Source organism: Crinia signifera, chromosome 7 (genome assembly GCF_055691185.1).
Source record: "Crinia signifera chromosome 7, ASM5569118v1, whole genome shotgun sequence".
Taxonomy (NCBI): domain Eukaryota; kingdom Metazoa; phylum Chordata; class Amphibia; order Anura; family Myobatrachidae; genus Crinia; species Crinia signifera.
The window spans coordinates 142460680-142477776 of record NC_139223.1 but is presented as its reverse complement, the minus strand read 5'-3'; the positions used below and the strand labels follow the sequence as shown (position 1 = coordinate 142477776).

General features: G+C 45.8%; 1 protein-coding gene across 2 annotated transcripts in view; it reads left to right on the top strand.

Annotated features, from left to right (window-relative positions):
• CERS6 (ceramide synthase 6) overlaps positions 1-16116 on the top strand; it is a 228843-nt gene extending 212727 nt beyond the window's left edge. Inside the window, exons 9-11 of one of the 2 annotated variants that reach the window (XM_083153896.1) lie at positions 3026-3182; positions 11813-11836; positions 14409-15603. In XM_083153896.1, the coding sequence (XP_083010022.1) occupies positions 3026-3182; positions 11813-11836; positions 14409-14561 (334 nt within the window). In that variant the 3' untranslated portion in view covers positions 14562-15603. Of the gene's footprint in view, positions 1-3025; positions 3183-11812; positions 11837-14408 lie in introns of both variants that reach the window. The other variant, XM_083153897.1, reaches the window with a different exon arrangement.
• The last annotated feature ends 981 nt before the right edge of the window (positions 16117-17097 follow it).

Genomic DNA, 17097 nt, shown 5'->3' with positions numbered 1-17097 from the left:
CCACAATGATTAGTATTGAGACGTCTGGCGGCGGTATCTGTGAACTGACAATTCACACAAGGTGCAACCATCGCATATCGGTTAAACCTCAACCTTCTGAGTTTGGTTATACAACATGGCCTCTGCAAGTATGATGCCAAAGCCACTATACCTGTGTACTGGTTGGTAGTCACGGGTGTGGTATAGGGTTCCGACAGTTGGGATACCGACAGTCATTAGCCCGACGTCGGGATCCCGACTGCCCGGACTCAGACAGCATGGCGAGCGCAACATATTCTCCCTCTATGGGGGTCGTGGACCTAATGACTGTATCCAGTTGTAAAAATAGTACATACAGATGGAGAGCCTCTCATACATCCCCAGCACTCACCAGATCCCCTCTGCTGGTGAAAGCCGGCGAAGAGACGCTCCAACTGACGGGGCAGCGCGAGCGTCTCACATGCATGCGCGTCCCCGGCAGTGGGCGGAGGAATCCCTGCCTGTCTCTGCTTCAGGGAGGGGGTGCGGGGAGATGGCGTTTACTGGCAGGGAGCGACAGGGAGGGGGCAGAGAGCTCTATTGCAACGGGGAGCACGAGCACTATCCCCTTCCGGCGTATAGTGGGGGCTGGCGGAGGCTGGGGGCTGGCCAGCCCCCGGCTGAATGAGAGAAGTTCCGGCTGAATGAGAGAAGTAGCCATGTGATTTTTGTAAAAGAAAAATGAAAAAGTCCTTCACAAGACGGACTGTTACACTGCCATGATTATACATAGGCCTCTAATTCAGTTACAGAATATGAAAATGTAAAGGGAAACTTAAAGCAGCACAGTAGTTATTGTGATATGAATACATTGTACTATGTACAGTACAGGACTTGTTTACATGTTATTGTCATAATTATCTGTGTATGTAAAAAGTTGCTGCTAAATACTCTAAGGGGGTTATTCAGGTTTGCGAGTCCACCAAACCCCGCCCCGCGAACGCACGCCCCCCCCCCCCCGCCGCCCCAGCAAAGTGCGGCTTCGCCCGCACAGCAGCGAATGGATGTTTTGCATAAACATCCATTCGCTTTGCTGGGGTGTCCGCCCACATCATTCGATGGTCGGTGACCATCGAATGATGTTTAGCGTGCAAGCTTATATAAGTGACTTTTGAGTTACTTTGTTTAGCATGCACGCTGGCGTGATATGGGCGGGCAGCTGACATCCGGTGATGTCAGCTACCCGGCCCACACACACGCGTCACTGCCTCATTACCATGAGAACGCCCAGCGTTCTCATGGAAACGCCCATGGAACGCTGGGCATTCCCATATGGTAATGGAGCAGCCCGGCGCTCCCCGCCAATCTCCGCCGCCCCCCTCGCTGCCATGGGTGCATGCACCCGGCGACCCGAAAGGTCGTCGTGGGTGCACGCACCATGCGCTTGCACATGCGCAGAAACACGCATGCGCAGACGCACATCGGTACTGTGTGCGAATGCACGCAGTACCGATGAAATCTGAATAAGGCCCTAAGGTGCAGATTGTCACCCAGAGCCTATATCTAATTAAAAGTAATACACAGCACAGGAATAAATGCCATCTGGTGGTCACATGATGTACAGTATGTCTGTTTTATGTCACTATAATAATATAAATTGTGCATGATGCATGTTGCAAAAAATGTAATTAATAAAATAAATGTTCTTATCTGTTGTGTGTATAAAATGTTGAGAGTGTACAATGATGATTACATTACAGTGAAATTGCTTTTCTCTATTGAATTGATGCCTAATATCAATGTGTTTGTTGCATATAATGGGCCCTATTCGGTCCTGCTCGCTTATGCGCTAAGTACCGCAGTTTCTCGATGATGGGAAAACTGCACAAGTGCAGGACACATTCTGTACATTTGCAGAACAGGTCCTGCGATCGCAGTACAGTATAGCCTCTGTCTGATTGACAGGCAGAGGCATCCAGGGGGAGGGGCAGGGGTCGCAGGCGCTGCCAGAAATGGGAGTTTTCCAGGAGTAGTGAAGCCAAGGACTGTGTTGTGAAATGTCATTTCCTTTGCCTTGCAGGCCACCCCGCAACAGCCAGCCTGAGTAAGCTTGGCGTGCAGATGCTTTGTGCAAGAGGGCGCAGTGAACTGCTTGTTCACCGTCCTGTTCGCACCTAGCAGTGCGGGTGGGGAGCGTGGGGCAGTGGTGATCTGTACCCATGGGATCGCCCATGAAATGCTGGGCGTTCCCATGGAAATGGGACAGTGACGAGGGTGTGGGAAGCAGGCAGCTGGCGTTAGCTGATGTCAACTGCCTGCCCACTTCCCGCACAGGGAGCTCGTAGATGTGAGACACCAGGGAGGAGTCCTACATCTGCGAGCGCTGTAGAAATCATTCGATGGGGCATGGGAATGCCCATAAAACACTGGGCATTCCCATATGCAAATGGCCCAGGCCGCCGCCCCCGCCCGCACACTTGGGTGCATGCGCCCATCGAACACCCTGCGAGCACATGCGCAGAAATGACCCTGCGCATCTGCATACGCCCACCTTTGTAGCCACTGCATATATTCTGGTTCGTGCGAATGAACCAAAATAAGGTTCATTATCCGGTACATAAAAAGAGCAAGTTTCAGGGCTGTTACCACTCCCCCAGACTCCCGTACTCACTCCAATACGCTGCAGAGTGGGAGATCTTGGATTACATTTGAACCCCCCCCCTTTGAAAATCCTGCGTTTGCCACTTACACATCTGCATATGAGTGGAAATTAGCCATTTTTGCATGTAGTATATTTCAGAGCCATTTATACTCATTTTGGGGGGAAAGTATCAAATCTTGGACAAGATAAAGTCATGGTACAGACGGGTTGAAAAAAATGACAGTAAGGAGCTGATTGGCAGGTACTTTTTTCTCTCTCCAGAGTCAGCTGCAGACTTGAAAATGTGGGATGAGTATAATAAATGATTCACTATCTTTTTTTAACAATGGTGGGTTAATAAATGTTTATTTCAAAAACAATATAATTTCTAGGGGAGACAATACTTTAAAATCTTATGTATTGCAGGATACTCAACACCACGCTGTTTGAAAGCTGGGAAATTGTAGGTCCGTATCCTTCCTGGTGGGTCTTTAATCTCCTGCTGTTACTTCTTCAATCATTGCATCTATTCTGGTCTTACTTAATAATCAAGATCGCCTGCAAAGCCATCTCAAAAGGCAAGGTGAGAATTATGTTCCTGCTCCCCCATTATCACTGACCTGCTAAGGAACCTGTTAATACACTACAATGTTACTTGAAAATTTATTTCATGCAGTTTTTCTTTGATATACTGTACATTATGTGAAAGATACATTATCACTTTCTACTGAGATCTGAGAACAATTTTTTCAGTATTTTTATTTTTCCTCATAAATCGAACCACAGCCTTGGTGAAATTTGTGAACTGAGAATAAGATTTGCTATGCTTTATGATTTACGATTGAAGCTGCAAAAGTATCTTCTTCAGAAGAAAACTGGGGTGAAACTTAATAAGATGAGAGATTCAGAAAGTGAGAGATTTGGTAAGAAATCTCCACTTTTTTTAAAGCGGCAATCATTTACACTGCAAAATCAAACTGGTTCTGCAATGTACTGTAAATGATTGCCGCTTTAAAGAAACTGAAGATACCAAGGTGGAAATGTAGATAATAGGGGTGGTTACAGCGCTTATTAGCCTTTTGTATGTGGGGCAGCTTAACTGAGTGGTCCGAGCTCAAAATAGTATAAATCAGAGGTTTTTAGTTAAGCGCTCTCCTTTGTATGTGTAAATGAGTGACACAATACTGATGGTGTGAAATCAATAAATGTCTTTATTTCTATAGTTGCAATTACATGTGCATAAGAAGCAATAAGTGAGGGTGAACCTTGAATGAGCCCCGTGGGGGAATTGGGGTGCCAGCAGGCCTCTTTCTACCATAAGCCTAGCAGGCTTATGTCTCATACAGGTGGGGACGATGTGAAAGCTGCTGGTGATAAGCCCTTGCGGGTGTAAGGGGTCAGCAGAACCCTTTAACCATAAACCAGCAGGCTTATGTCTTATGCGAGCAGATGGGAATGAGAAGGGTTTGTGAGTGGGGCAAATGGGTGGGAGTTCAGTCCAGAGCAAACAGCAGCAAAAGGGGGGGCTGGAGGCAAAGTCACTTGATGGTAGTTTGGGTAGTGATGGGTGGCGGCGTCCCGCTCCCAGGATTCTTACCCCAGTGATGCTCTTGCAGAGTGTTGCGCAGCGGTGCTTGTGCTGAAGTCCTGAGCTGTGGGTGCCACTCCTAGGAGTGGCACCCACAGCTCAGGACTTCAGCACAAGCACCGCTGCGCAACACTCTGCAAGAGCATCACTGGGGTAAGAATCCTGGGAGCGGGACGCCGCCACCCATCACTACCCAAACTACCATCAAGTGACTTTGCCTCCAGCCCCCCCTTTTGCTGCTGTTTGCTCTGGACTGAACTCCCACCCATTTGCCCCACTCACAAACCCTTCTCATTCCCATCTGCTCGCATAAGACATAAGCCTGCTGGTTTATGGTTAAAGGGTTCTGCTGACCCCTTACACCCGCAAGGGCATATCACCAGCAGCTTTCACATCGTCCCCACCTGTATGAGACATAAGCCTGCTAGGCTTATGGTAGAAAGGGGCCTGCTGGCACCCCAATTCCCCCACGGGGCTCATTCAAGGTTCACCCTCACTTATTGCTTCTTATGCACATGTAATTGCAACTATAGAAATAAAGACATTTATTGATTTCACACCATCAGTATTGTGTCACTCATTTACACATACAAAGGAGAGCGCTTAACTAAAAACTTCCAAGGTGGAAATGTAATAGGAAGAGAGATTCAGAAAGTGAGAGATTTGGTAGGAAATCTCCAGTTTTTGGTACTTGTGTAGTTTCACGGCGCAATCGTGCGCACAGTCTGTTTGAAACTTGGCAGCTTGCCAGACTCTGTGCGCGTGCCGCTCTAGCTGTTCTCAGTGCAGCGCTACGTTATCAGTGTAGCGTAGCATCTAAATCCAGACTCCCTGCGACACCCCGGCACACCGCTATCAAAGGGGGTGAATTTAGACGCTAAAGCGTCTGAATCCATACTCCCTGCAAGCCGCTAAGAAGGGGGGTATCTGGATTTAGATGCTAAAGCGTCTAGATTTAGTAGGGTGTAGGGGTACATAGGGGTAGATTGTGAACAGGTTTAACAGTGTTTTGCACAATGACACTAGTCGACGTAACAGCTGACGAGCGCAGCGAGCCAGTGAGGGGCGGCGGTACGCGTCCTACGACCTTTTCATACCCCCACTATTCACGTCGGCGTGGAGTTGAATTTATATAGTGTGGCGAGCGTAGCGAGCCACCGTGCCCGAAGCGTGGCGAGCGCAGCGAGCCCCGCGAGGGGACGCGTATACCTGTGAAGTTATGCTCGTCCCCTTGCGGGGCTCACTGCGCTCGCCACGCTTCAGGCTCGGTGGCTCGCTGTGCTCGCCACACTATAGAAAATCAACTCCACGCCGACGTGGATAATGGGGGTATGAAAAGGTCGTAGGACGCGTACCGCCGCCCCTTGCGGACTCGCTGCGCTCGCCACGCTTCGGGTTGGCGTGGATAGTGGAATTAACAAGGTCGACAGCTGTTACGTCGACTAGTGTCATTGTGAACAGGTTTAAGAGTGTTTTGCACAGTGCACCCCTATGTACCCCTACACCCTAGTAAATCTAGACGCTTTAGCGTCTAAATCCAGATACCCCCCTTCTTAGCCGCTTGCAGGGAGTATGGATTCAGACGCTTTGTCAGCGGTGCGCAGGACTGCCTATTTCACTGTGGAACTACAAGTTCCACAGTGACCTGTCAGCGCCTGGCAGCGCGCTGCTGCCCGGCGCTACGCTGCTGCCCGGCGCTACGCTGATAACTTGGCTTACATATGGAAAGCAGCCACGCGCTACGCTGAGAACAGCTAGAGCGGCACGTGCACAGTTAAACAGAGCGTCTGGCAAGCTGCCAAGTTTCTGAGACAGACTGTGCACGTGGCGGTGCCGTGAAACTACACAAGTACCCAGTTTTTTTTAAAGCGGCAATCATTTACACGGCAGAACCAGTTTGATTTTGCAGTGTAAATGATTGCCGCTTTAAAAAAACTGGAGATTTCCTACCAAATCTCTCACTTTCTAAATCTCTCATCTGATTAAATTTCACCCATAATCTCCCACTTTCTGAATCTCTCATCCTATTAAATCTCACCCCATATGTTTGGCGCATGCACAAAAAAAGCCCTTTTTGTGCATGCGCAAATATTTGCAGCCTGGCCGCTCATGCAGAAACACTAATGTGGCTGGCTGGGGATGGGTCTGGGGGCAGGACCATTGCAACACCATCAAATATTTAACCAATTTGATTGCGGCAGACATCGAAGCGCCGCCTTCGAATGGTAAAACCACTACCATTGAAACAAAAACATTGATGGTTGAGCATCCCTAATGCTGGGTACTTGCTACAGTAAGGTATGGGTCATAGGGTCTGCACTATGAAGGTCGGCATACATTAGGTCGACCACTAAAGGTCAACACATGAAATACAGTAGGTGGACATGGCTAAGGTCGACAGGGTAGAAAGGTCTACACAAGCATTAGGTCGACAATGGGAAGATCAACAATAAAAAGGTCGACATGAGGTTTTCACTTTTTTTGCACCGAATTTCGACGGAAGTCGACATGGACACTGTGTCAGTGCACAACGTCCCCTTGCATGGCTCGCTGCGCTTGTCATGCTACCAGCACAGTCATAGTCTCCCTCCAAACCCAAGTGGATGGTAGGGTATGAAATAGTCGGCTAAAATAAAGTGACCTTTTCACTGTCGACCTTCCCATTGTCGACCTAAGGCTTGTGTTGACCTTCTGACCCTGTCAACCTTAGCCATGTGGACCTATTTCATGTGTCAAACTAAGCCCTGTTGACATTTAGTGGTCGAACTAATGTATGCCGACTTTCATAGTATAGACCCTAAGACCCTATGCCTACTTTCTATCTGCCTTCCCTGGAGAGAGGGCAGACAGTTCAGTGTAGCGGGGGGGGGAGGGGGGCAATTTGTGTCATTTGCACGGGAGCCGGACAGCTTTCCGGGAGGGTAGGCAACCCTGACCTAATGTATGTTGACCTTCATAGGGGGACAGCGGCAGACAGGGAGATGGAAGCCTCCCTGCCTGCCCCAGAATGTGTGGGGGAGAAGGAGGGCTCCCGGGGACAAAGGCAGCAGAATCTGCCCCCCCGGGAGAGCTGGCAGGGGACACGGGTAGGGAGCCGCTGCACAGCTCCCGCTCATGCATATGTAATGAGCGTGAGCAGTTTGAAGTGAATATATGAATATGTAATGAGCGGCTCTCGGCTTCCGGCCCAATGCTGGCGAATGTGTAAAAAAAAAGAAAATGTAAATAATAAATAAATTAAAAATTAAATATATATTTATGTGCTTCAAGCACATGAATAAAAATAGCATGCCCCTTCACAAAAAAAAAATCCGATGTTTTGAAACCCCCAAAAAAACCTTTATTTTAAAAGATCACTTTCCAGTTCACCTTTAAAAGATGTCGAATGCAAAATGGTGAATCATGGCGAAAATCATGCTGAAAGCAGTTCTCCATCCTAGCACTGAATACACTTTTGGCGAATCCCAGTGAATACCCCATTGTAATACACCAGCGACTTGCAGCGAGCATGAAACTGAGAACTGGCCGGCATTCACTGTTCACTTTCGGCGAACAGTGAACATTGAATAGGGTGAATCAGATTTTCAGTGAAAAAGACTCACCGCAAGGAGTGAAAACAGCCCGATTCGCCCAAAAAAAAAACGGTGAATCGGGAGCATTGAATACTGGCCATAGTGTCAAAGGTGGGTATGGGTATGGTCTGCACTTAAATGTAAAAATTAAATTTTGCTTTAAGATAAGATTATTTATAGTATACTGTATTACATTTCATGAGACTGTTTTCCAGCCGAGCTCTGTTCTTGTATTGCAAAATTACCTGATTTGTACATGTCCTCTGAGTTGTTAATGATCAGGCGTCTGCGGATAGTTTCATTTGGATGCTTGTTGCACCTCCAGGCTTCCTTTATACGGGAAAGCTAATTTAAGTGAAAAGACTGAAATGTGCAACTGTGACATATGAGCCGGCCATAAAGCACCTACAGTATACTAGTTATTAAGATATATACAGGACAGGAAAGACAGAAATGAAGACGTTCTACAGTAGCTAATTCAGGAGCTTGTCTAAAAGTGAAAATAATTAGCACATAACAGTTACTCTCCTACTACATGCAATGACAATTGTACAAAATCAGATCTGATCGCTGCCCTGCGAATCCGCAAGCCCATTGATTATCAAACGACTGCAAATGTGTCTGGGTTTGCAGCGCACATGCCCAGCAACATACAGCAACAAAACAAAAACCAGCACATTTTTTTGTTCGCAACCCAGCCGCAGTTTGATTAACAGGAAGTTGCAATTTGTGGGTGGTAACCAATGTTCCTTCTAATTTTACGAAGGCTGTGTGTGGTTAAAGATTTTGGCTGTGCAACTTAGGAAGGAAATTTACATTTTTGTGCGTCACATATATATAACTGGAAAATGACGTTCAGCATTTGTGTTAACTTTACTTCAAAATGATATTAAACATTTAAACATTCAAAACACAGCACACAATGTACTTAATGGGTGAAACACACATTAATTGAGTCCACAACTGCAAAAAGGGTCCACTGCTGCTTTGTGCGCTCTGTTGTAATGTCTGTGCGCACGCTCGCCGAGGTGTGTGCGCAGGGCAGCCGAGAGGAATGCCGGGCCCCGGTAAAATTTTGGGGGCGTGGCCTAAGTGTATGTGTTGTGGGAACCTCCCACACTTAGGCCACGCCCCAAAATGTTTAGAATAGGGTGAAAGAAAACTCTAAAAACTGTAATCTCAGAAGCAGCACACACCTACAGCATGTGCTGTGCTGACAGCAGGTAGAAGTGTGTGCTACTGTTGCTACCAGGAAGGGATGGAGGGGGAAGGGAGGGGTCAGACCAGGGCCCCTGCGGGGCCCCTTCTGCAAGCGTGGGCCCGGGTAATTAGTACCCGCTCCCCCCCTCTCTCGGCTCCCCTGTGTGTGCGCGCGCACGCGCGCACAGCTTAGAGGGAACACTGGTGGTAATCAGTTGTTTTCCAGGAGCGTCAGGAAAAACGCAGGCGTACCCAAACATTTTATGGGAGGGTGTGTGACATCAGCTCTGGCCGTGATCAGCAGGGTCAGGGTTCCGCACACTTTCACCGACTGCAAAGATCATTCGATTGTGAGTGAGTTGCGTATGGATTTGCAGCTGGAGGACGATCAGTGATTTTTCACAAGCCCCTCGCAGATGTGCCAAGGGAGTGATTTCACTCTTGTGGAGCTAACTGATTGCAGGCTGCTTCAATTTCACACTGCAGCGATCAGGTCTGAATAACCCCCAGTATGTGTCTGGCAATGTCAGTTTGAGTGAGTGGCACTGGGATTGGATTTGTTTGTTTGTATTGGGATCAGTATGGTGCTGGCACTGGATCATTTTCTGAATATGCATTGAGAAAGGTAAAAAGTTGGGCAGTGTGTGGCTGGCATAGGAAGCATAGCAGTATGTGGCTGGCACTGGGGGCAAGGCAGTGTGTGGCTTATATTGGGAGCACTGCAGTTAAAGTCTGGTCTGTGAAGAAGTGCATGGTGTGGCTAGTTTTGGGTGATGTGCAGTGTGACTGGCATTGGGAGCAGTGCATGTGGTGCACATAGGGAGCAGTGCAGTGTGGGACTGGCAATGATGCGTGCAGTGCCTGTGCCAAGCATTGGGATCAGTGCAGTGTGTGGCTTGCATTAGGGGCAGTGATTGTTTTTGGGAACTGCACAATGTGTGACTGGCATTGTGAGCAGGGCATGTAGTGAGCAGTGCAGTATTGGCAGGACTGCCATTTATGTCTTGTTTGGTCTGCAGTACCTCTGGTTACACAGAGGTGCTGCTGTTGGTATTTTCAGCTTGCAGTACCTCTGTGTGGCCAGAGGTACTGCTGTCATTGTTTGGTCTGCAGTGCATCTGGTTTGCCAGAGGTGCTGTTGTTGTTATGTTCAGCTTGCAGTACCTCTGTGTGGCCAGAGGTACTGCTGTCATTCCTTGGTCTGCAGTAGCCAGGGCTATTTTTGTGCAGGCTCTAGCAGGAACTGTGGCCCTTATTCTAGTTCACTCTTTCTGACAAAATATTTCTTAGATGGACAAAACCATGTGCACTGCAGGTGAGGCAGGTGTTACTTGTGCAGAGATAATTAGATTTGGGTGGGGTTTTACACCTGCCTCACCTGCAGTGCACATGGTTTTGTCCATCTAAGAAATATTTTGTCAGAAAGAGTGAACTAGAATAATGGCCACAATTCCTGCTAGAGCCTGCACAAAAATAGCCCTGGCAGTAGCTATGGGTAGCCAGAGGTGCTACTGTTGGGTTCGGCCTGCAGAACTGTCGTTTCTGAGAGCAGTTCCAGCTGGTGTAATCAGCTGGACTGGGCTGTTCTCAGAATGCCATTCCCAGCTGCAGCACATATTAATAATTGAGGGGCCTGTCTCTGTGTGCTGCAGGGATTGGCTGTCTCTGGTTTTAAAACTGCATTTGCCCTGAGCACAGGGCCGGTTATAGCTTTCTCAGCTTTGCAGTATGTGATTGACACTGCGAACATTGCAGTGTGACATTGGCATTGGGAGCAGTGCAGTGTGTGGATGGTATAAGGAGCAGTACAATGTGTGGCTAGTATTGGGAGCAGTGCAGTGTGTGTGGCTGGCATAGGGTGCAGTGTGTGGCTGGCATAGGGTGCCGTGTGTGGCTGGCATAGGGTGCAGTATGTGTCTGGCACAGGGAGCAGTGCAGTGTGTGGCTGGCATAGGGTGCAGTGCAGTGCGTGGCTGGCATAAGGAGCAGTGCAGCATGTGGCTAGAAATGTAAACGTGGCGAGCATTAGGAGCTTTGCAGTATGTGATTGACATTGCAAACAGTGAAGAGTGAGATTGGCATTGGGAGCAGTGCAGTATGTGGCTTGTATTGGGAGCAGTGCAGTGTGTGGCTAGAAATAGGAGCTGTAAATGTGGCGAGCATTAAGAGCTTTGCAGTATGTGATTTCCATTGCGAATAGTGCAGTGTGAGATTGGCTTTGGGAGCAGTGCAGTATGTGTTCGGCATTGGGAGCACAGCAAATTGTGGCTGGCATTGAGAGCTTTGCAGTGTGTGATTGACATTGCGGACAGTGCAGTGTGTGTGACTAGCATTGGAAACGGTGTATGTGGTGTTCAGTAGGAAAAATACTCCAATAAGGCTGCGGAGAAGCCTTCTCACCAGTTCTGTCCCGATATGAGATAATCAATTACCGAAACGTGGATTAATATTGATATTATCACAGCACATCCTCAGTCGCAGATAGTGATAAATTGGCCCCATAATCGCTTTTAATTAAGTCTCAGTTACAGTACGTAACATTGCATATATGTACACCTTTACTGTAATCACATGCACCCCCTGTAATGCTATTAACAAGAAAATATACAATTTTGCTATGCTCTAATTTATAATAAATCTTAAGGGTCTTGTTTAATTCATGTAACTGGTGGATCATTTAGTTTGTGCGTTGTTTACATATGATTCATAATTAAGTACTTCATCATGCAGCTTAAGTGGCGTATGTCGCCCATAAAGCTGCAATATGGAATGTTACTCTTGAGAATATCCATATATAAATCTATTTTCTCATGCTTTTACCATTATGCTCTCTCCCTTGTGCTATCACGGAAGACGGGGAAATGGAATCCTTTGCATGTAAGTTACAGATACAGAATGTCAGTTCACCATACAGTTCAAACTGACAGCGCGCCGCTCTAACAATACAAGTGCATCTCATTATGTAACTGTGACTGTTCAGTTACTGTCAGTATTCACTCGTTGTGATCCCATGAATGAAAACACTGGTATACTATTTAGCATACTGACACTACTAGTCACCATATTTCTAATTGTCATTGAAGGCACACTGACGTTATTGGGACTTTTCTACCTAATGCCAGTAAAATCAGAATGATGTTCAATAATATTCATGACGGAGGAATATTACGAGGCTGGATTGAAAAGAGTAATGCCTCTATGGCTATATGTTTTTTTTTTAATTTCTGAACGCATTTGAACTACATTTTTTTTTGTACATGATAACTCAGGTTATCCTCTATTATTATTCACTTTTCAACGTAGTCCCCATCCCTTTCCACGCTTTTGCGCCAATGATTGACGAGTCGGGCAAACCCATCGGAGAGGAAAGCTGGTGGTAGTTGTTGACACCACGACCGAACGGCAGCTTTCACCTTGTCATCAGAGTTGAATTGTTGAACCTTAAGGTGCTCTTTCATCTTTGGGAAGAGGGTTGCAGCGCCTGCAGTTCAAGAAGGTTCTGCCACACCCGTTGTACAGCCCCGACCTTGCGCCCTGCGACTTTCACTTTTTCTCATGTACGGAAAAAAGTGTTCAGATGCGTTCACAAATCCATGCAGGCATTACTTTTCAATACAGCCTTGTATTAAATGCACATGTGCACTGCAGCTTTGGAGCATGTGCAGGGGCAAATAATTGCTCCACTGCATACATCGGCATTGCATACAACTCTGAAATAGGCCCCCTATCTGCAGTATTGCTCCAATCATTCTTTTTTTTTTTACTCAGTCAACAAAAGAGAAGCAACAAAAGAGAAGCAATCTCCACTGAAACCATCATATTTACCCTTTCAGATTGAATCAGAGTGTGGAGAAGAGCATATTGTGTCTCACTTCTTAATCTTAAACCCCTTTCACACCGCCCACCTGGCAATTACCCGGCATTTCTGTGTGCCGGATCATTTTTGCCAGGTGCAGTCTGACCCCAATTCTCCCCTAGTCAAGAGCGGGGTCAGCGACATGGAATTTAAGACCCGGGTTGACCCTTTCACGCCAAAGAAAGACCTAGGTTTTTCAATATATTACCAGGTTGAAAAGCTTTAGGGGTAGATGTATGAAGCAGTGATAAGGGAGGAGAAGTGATAAAGTTCCTGTTACTTTATCACTGGCCAATCAGCTCCTGACTGTTCAGTTACACACTAGGTTTAAAAAGGGACAGTTAGAAGCTGATTGGCCGGTGATAAAGTACCAGGCACTTTATCACTTCTCCATTATCACTGCTTCATACAATCTACCCCTTAACCTGGTAATTTGCTTCTGGTGTGAATGGGGTATAAGTGTTAAACTAAAGCTGCCTAGTAGACTTGATACAGATTTGGACAGAGTGGCTATCATTGCAGCTATGAAAGCAGCAGCAATAGCATTAATATGGTAATGGAACAGGATGTGCTGTGTCCTCCAAAACCATTGGCTGTCATAAGTTCATATAAGCTGAACACCGCAGTTACAACGGAAGCCATGAGATCCTATCCTCTGGACTCCCCTCCATCAGCAGCAATACCCCTTTGCTTTGGAAAACAGAGGCCCTCACCGCTTCCTTCCAGCTCCCAAACGATAATAGACAGTCAATCACTGGCAGCATGCAGCTGACATCGCAGACCTTTCTTGTCTGGCACATGTACAAAGTACCAAACATCGGTCAATTTATACCATGTGCCGAACTAGGTTGTTGCAATCCCTTCCTGATGGGCTGCAACGGAGCCTGATGCTCGTTACAACTACCGTACTTTACACTGCACATACACAGCAAGGCAGATTTTGAAAGTAACGTGAACAGTGGCAGTTTTTACCTATGGGCTGCAGATCCGCCACTGTCCCTGCCTAAAGTGAAGCCAGATGCAGTCTGTGAGACTGCTCTGGCTTCAATATGACCGGCAGTGACTTCCTATTAGAAGCCTGACCTGCCAGCCCCTAAAGGCAGTCCCATTGGCAGGTATTCCCTCCCTCCGGGATGCCCTTTCTCTGCACAAATGCGCGGCAACCCCCAAAACTGGTTCTGTGCATGCGCAGTACCACGGACCATACTGCGCATGTGCCGGACCCGGGAACCTGATCAAGCCTCCGGGGCTGCTGCAAAGGCAGCCCATGGAGGCTTGGGCCAGCGCATGCGCAGTATGTATGAAGTTACTGTGCATGCGCTGGCCCTGTGCGGCCGAGGAGGGGAATGCAGCAGCAGAGGCAGCAGAGGGGGGGGGGGGGGGGCGCATTGTAGCAGCCCCTCTCCTCCAAAATGGTAAGAGCCGGCACTGAATTTGAACGTATGGGGAGTCATCCAGACATCCTAAAAGTGTAAGCAAGTATGTCACACGTTCATGTACTGATATTAAGTTGCTGCCATAAACATCTCCTATTTATTTTATTTTCTCAATATTTGATTACCATCACATCTTTTATTGTTCGTTCTTTCTCAGGTGTCAAAGGATGACAGAAGTGATATTGAATCCAGCTCAGATGAGGAAGATTCAGCACCACGTGCACAAAAAACACACAGTGCCAGCAGCAATGGCGTCACTTCAAATGGAATAAATGGGCACGTCGTTAGTGCCAACTCAGATGAACATTAGTTCCCAGAATAAGGAATAATCTACAAAGGAACAATAAACTGTCTTCTACTGGAAATATCTAGTAACTTGTGAATGAAGTCTCTCCACATATTGCTGCGTCAGAAACCAATGTAACCATCCGAATAGTGCACTATAAATATTTTTTTTTTATTATTGTTGTGAATGACGAAGGAAAACCAATCAATGTCTGTGGGCATGCTTTATGTTTTAGTATTTTCTGCCAATGAATCAGTATTTTAATAAGCTTGAATGTTCTCTATTTTTATAATTGTTTTAAATCTCTGAGTGTAAAGTTATATAATTTCCATTTTTCTTTACTTCTCAGTAATGACAGTGATCAAGCGCTACTAAGGTACTGATTCAGACAGTATTCATGATCATTTATCTCATTTGATTTCATATGAAATCTATGGCTAACTCCAGCAAACTTGATTTGTGTACCCATCGCATAAACACAGTAGTGGAACCATTTTGTGCACTGATGTCATTTCAGACTTTGTCAATTTACTATGAGCTAGTGATGTCACTGAGGCAGTGATGTCACTAATTCCTAGTCACATGGCTGAATTCTCATAAACATTGGCTCAGCACACAAAATGGCTGTCCACTAAATGTATCTGACATACTGTCACTCAATTCATTTAAAAGTAAAAGCAGAAGCAAATACCATTGCAATATTTTATTAAAACCATATTTAATATTGTTATATGCAGTATTCAGGAAAAAATCTGAACAAAAAAAATCTGTATGAATCAGATGCTATTATATGTGTTAGTGCACATACTGCTTGCAAGACAAAGCAAAACTTAGTCCTATTTGTTCCAGTAATCTACACATGGGTATTTAAAGTGTATGATGTCATTCATTCTTTCTTATAGCAATAAGATATTGTATTATATTGTACCAATAATGTAAAACTCAGGGGGTGTAACAATGGCATTATCTGGTCAATTCCCCTAAATAATATGTATAGGAGTAACAAATAAAATGATGTTCTCCTTTAAAATTATATAAGAATTCTGTATTTTTTCCATTCAGATCAATTTTACAGCTGAGTTTATGCAAAAGTAGTAAAAACTATTAGGAAAAAATCACTTGATGTGGCTGTTGCTATGGGGTACAGTGGTTCCTCAAAGTCACATGTCATAACTGTATGCATTCTGTGGGGCTTGTGTACGCTGTGCTCATGTTCCTATGAGTAATAACCCGGCAATGAGCATGATGTAAATTATTATAATTCTCTCAAAATATATATGTAATGAATGTCTGTTTGCAAAACTGTATCTACATTGTGTAAGCTATTTGCTGAATAAGTGTTAACTAATGGGCCCTACACACGTGCCGACGTGTGTAGGCAGAGCCTTCTGAGCGATGCTACTTCTCTCAGGACCCTCTGGTCTCTCGCCACACAGCGCTGCACAGCACTGTCCGGGGCAGTCTTCTCCATTGAGAACACTTGCCTAAACCGATGTGTGTCCTACACGCACAGCGATATACTGTACAGTAATTTTATGATCGATTTATTCAAATTATGTAAAATCGCTCAGAAAATTCCTAAATATCTCTCCTTGTATAGGGCCCTGAATCTTTGGAAGACTAGACTTCCTTGGAAATAGAGTTGGCTTTTCACAGTAGGGGGCATCAAGCTGTTGGACAGACCAGCAGCCTGGAAGACTATAGTCTTATCAGTTGCTTTTTATTTAGCTTTGCTGCCATAAAATACTATCCATGTTGGGGATCAGATATCCTATTAGAATGTTTAACTATTAAGTCCCATGTCTCTTCCTGAATAGCCAAAATACAAGAGCAAGAGTTATATGATGTTTAGCGTCCCTGGAGACAACCTAATTTCCATATACACCGATCTTGTAAGCTGTCCTTACCAGCATGGAAAAGGTGGGGGCTGCTGGGGACAAAGTAGTTATAGGTCTATAAGGACCAAAAACCGACGCTGTGTTCACTCTACAAGGGAGTAGCTTGGTGCTAGAGTGGTCCAATCCTCTTCCTCATTTGGGACTTGATTCAGACCTGATTGCTGCTGTGTGAATTTGCAGAGGACTGCGATCAGATAGCCGCCACCCAGACAATGAAATCCCGCCCCATGCAAGTCTGCGAATGACTTCCAAATAGAATCTGCAAATCCATTCACAACTCACTCACCATCTAATGATTTTCCCAGTCTGGGCAACTTTGACTCTTCCAGAACTGTGTGACTTTGTCAGGAACAGCTTAAAGTAATGAAGGAAAACTTCCTGAGGAAAGGCTACAAGGAATAAAATCTCGAAGTATTCATTGAGGAAGTGGTGAACAAAGAAAGGGATAGTCTATTAAGAGAGAAAACTAAGGAAAAAGAAAATGACCATCAACATCAATACAGCTTCATTACCAAGTATGGCAATAAACATAAGGAGGTAGAAAAAAATATTAAGAAAAAATTGGTATATATTAAAGAGGGATCCTATTCTAAAAGACCTCCTACCACCAAATGCTACTTTTGTCTATCGTAAATCGGCCAGTCTTATAATAAACAAGTACA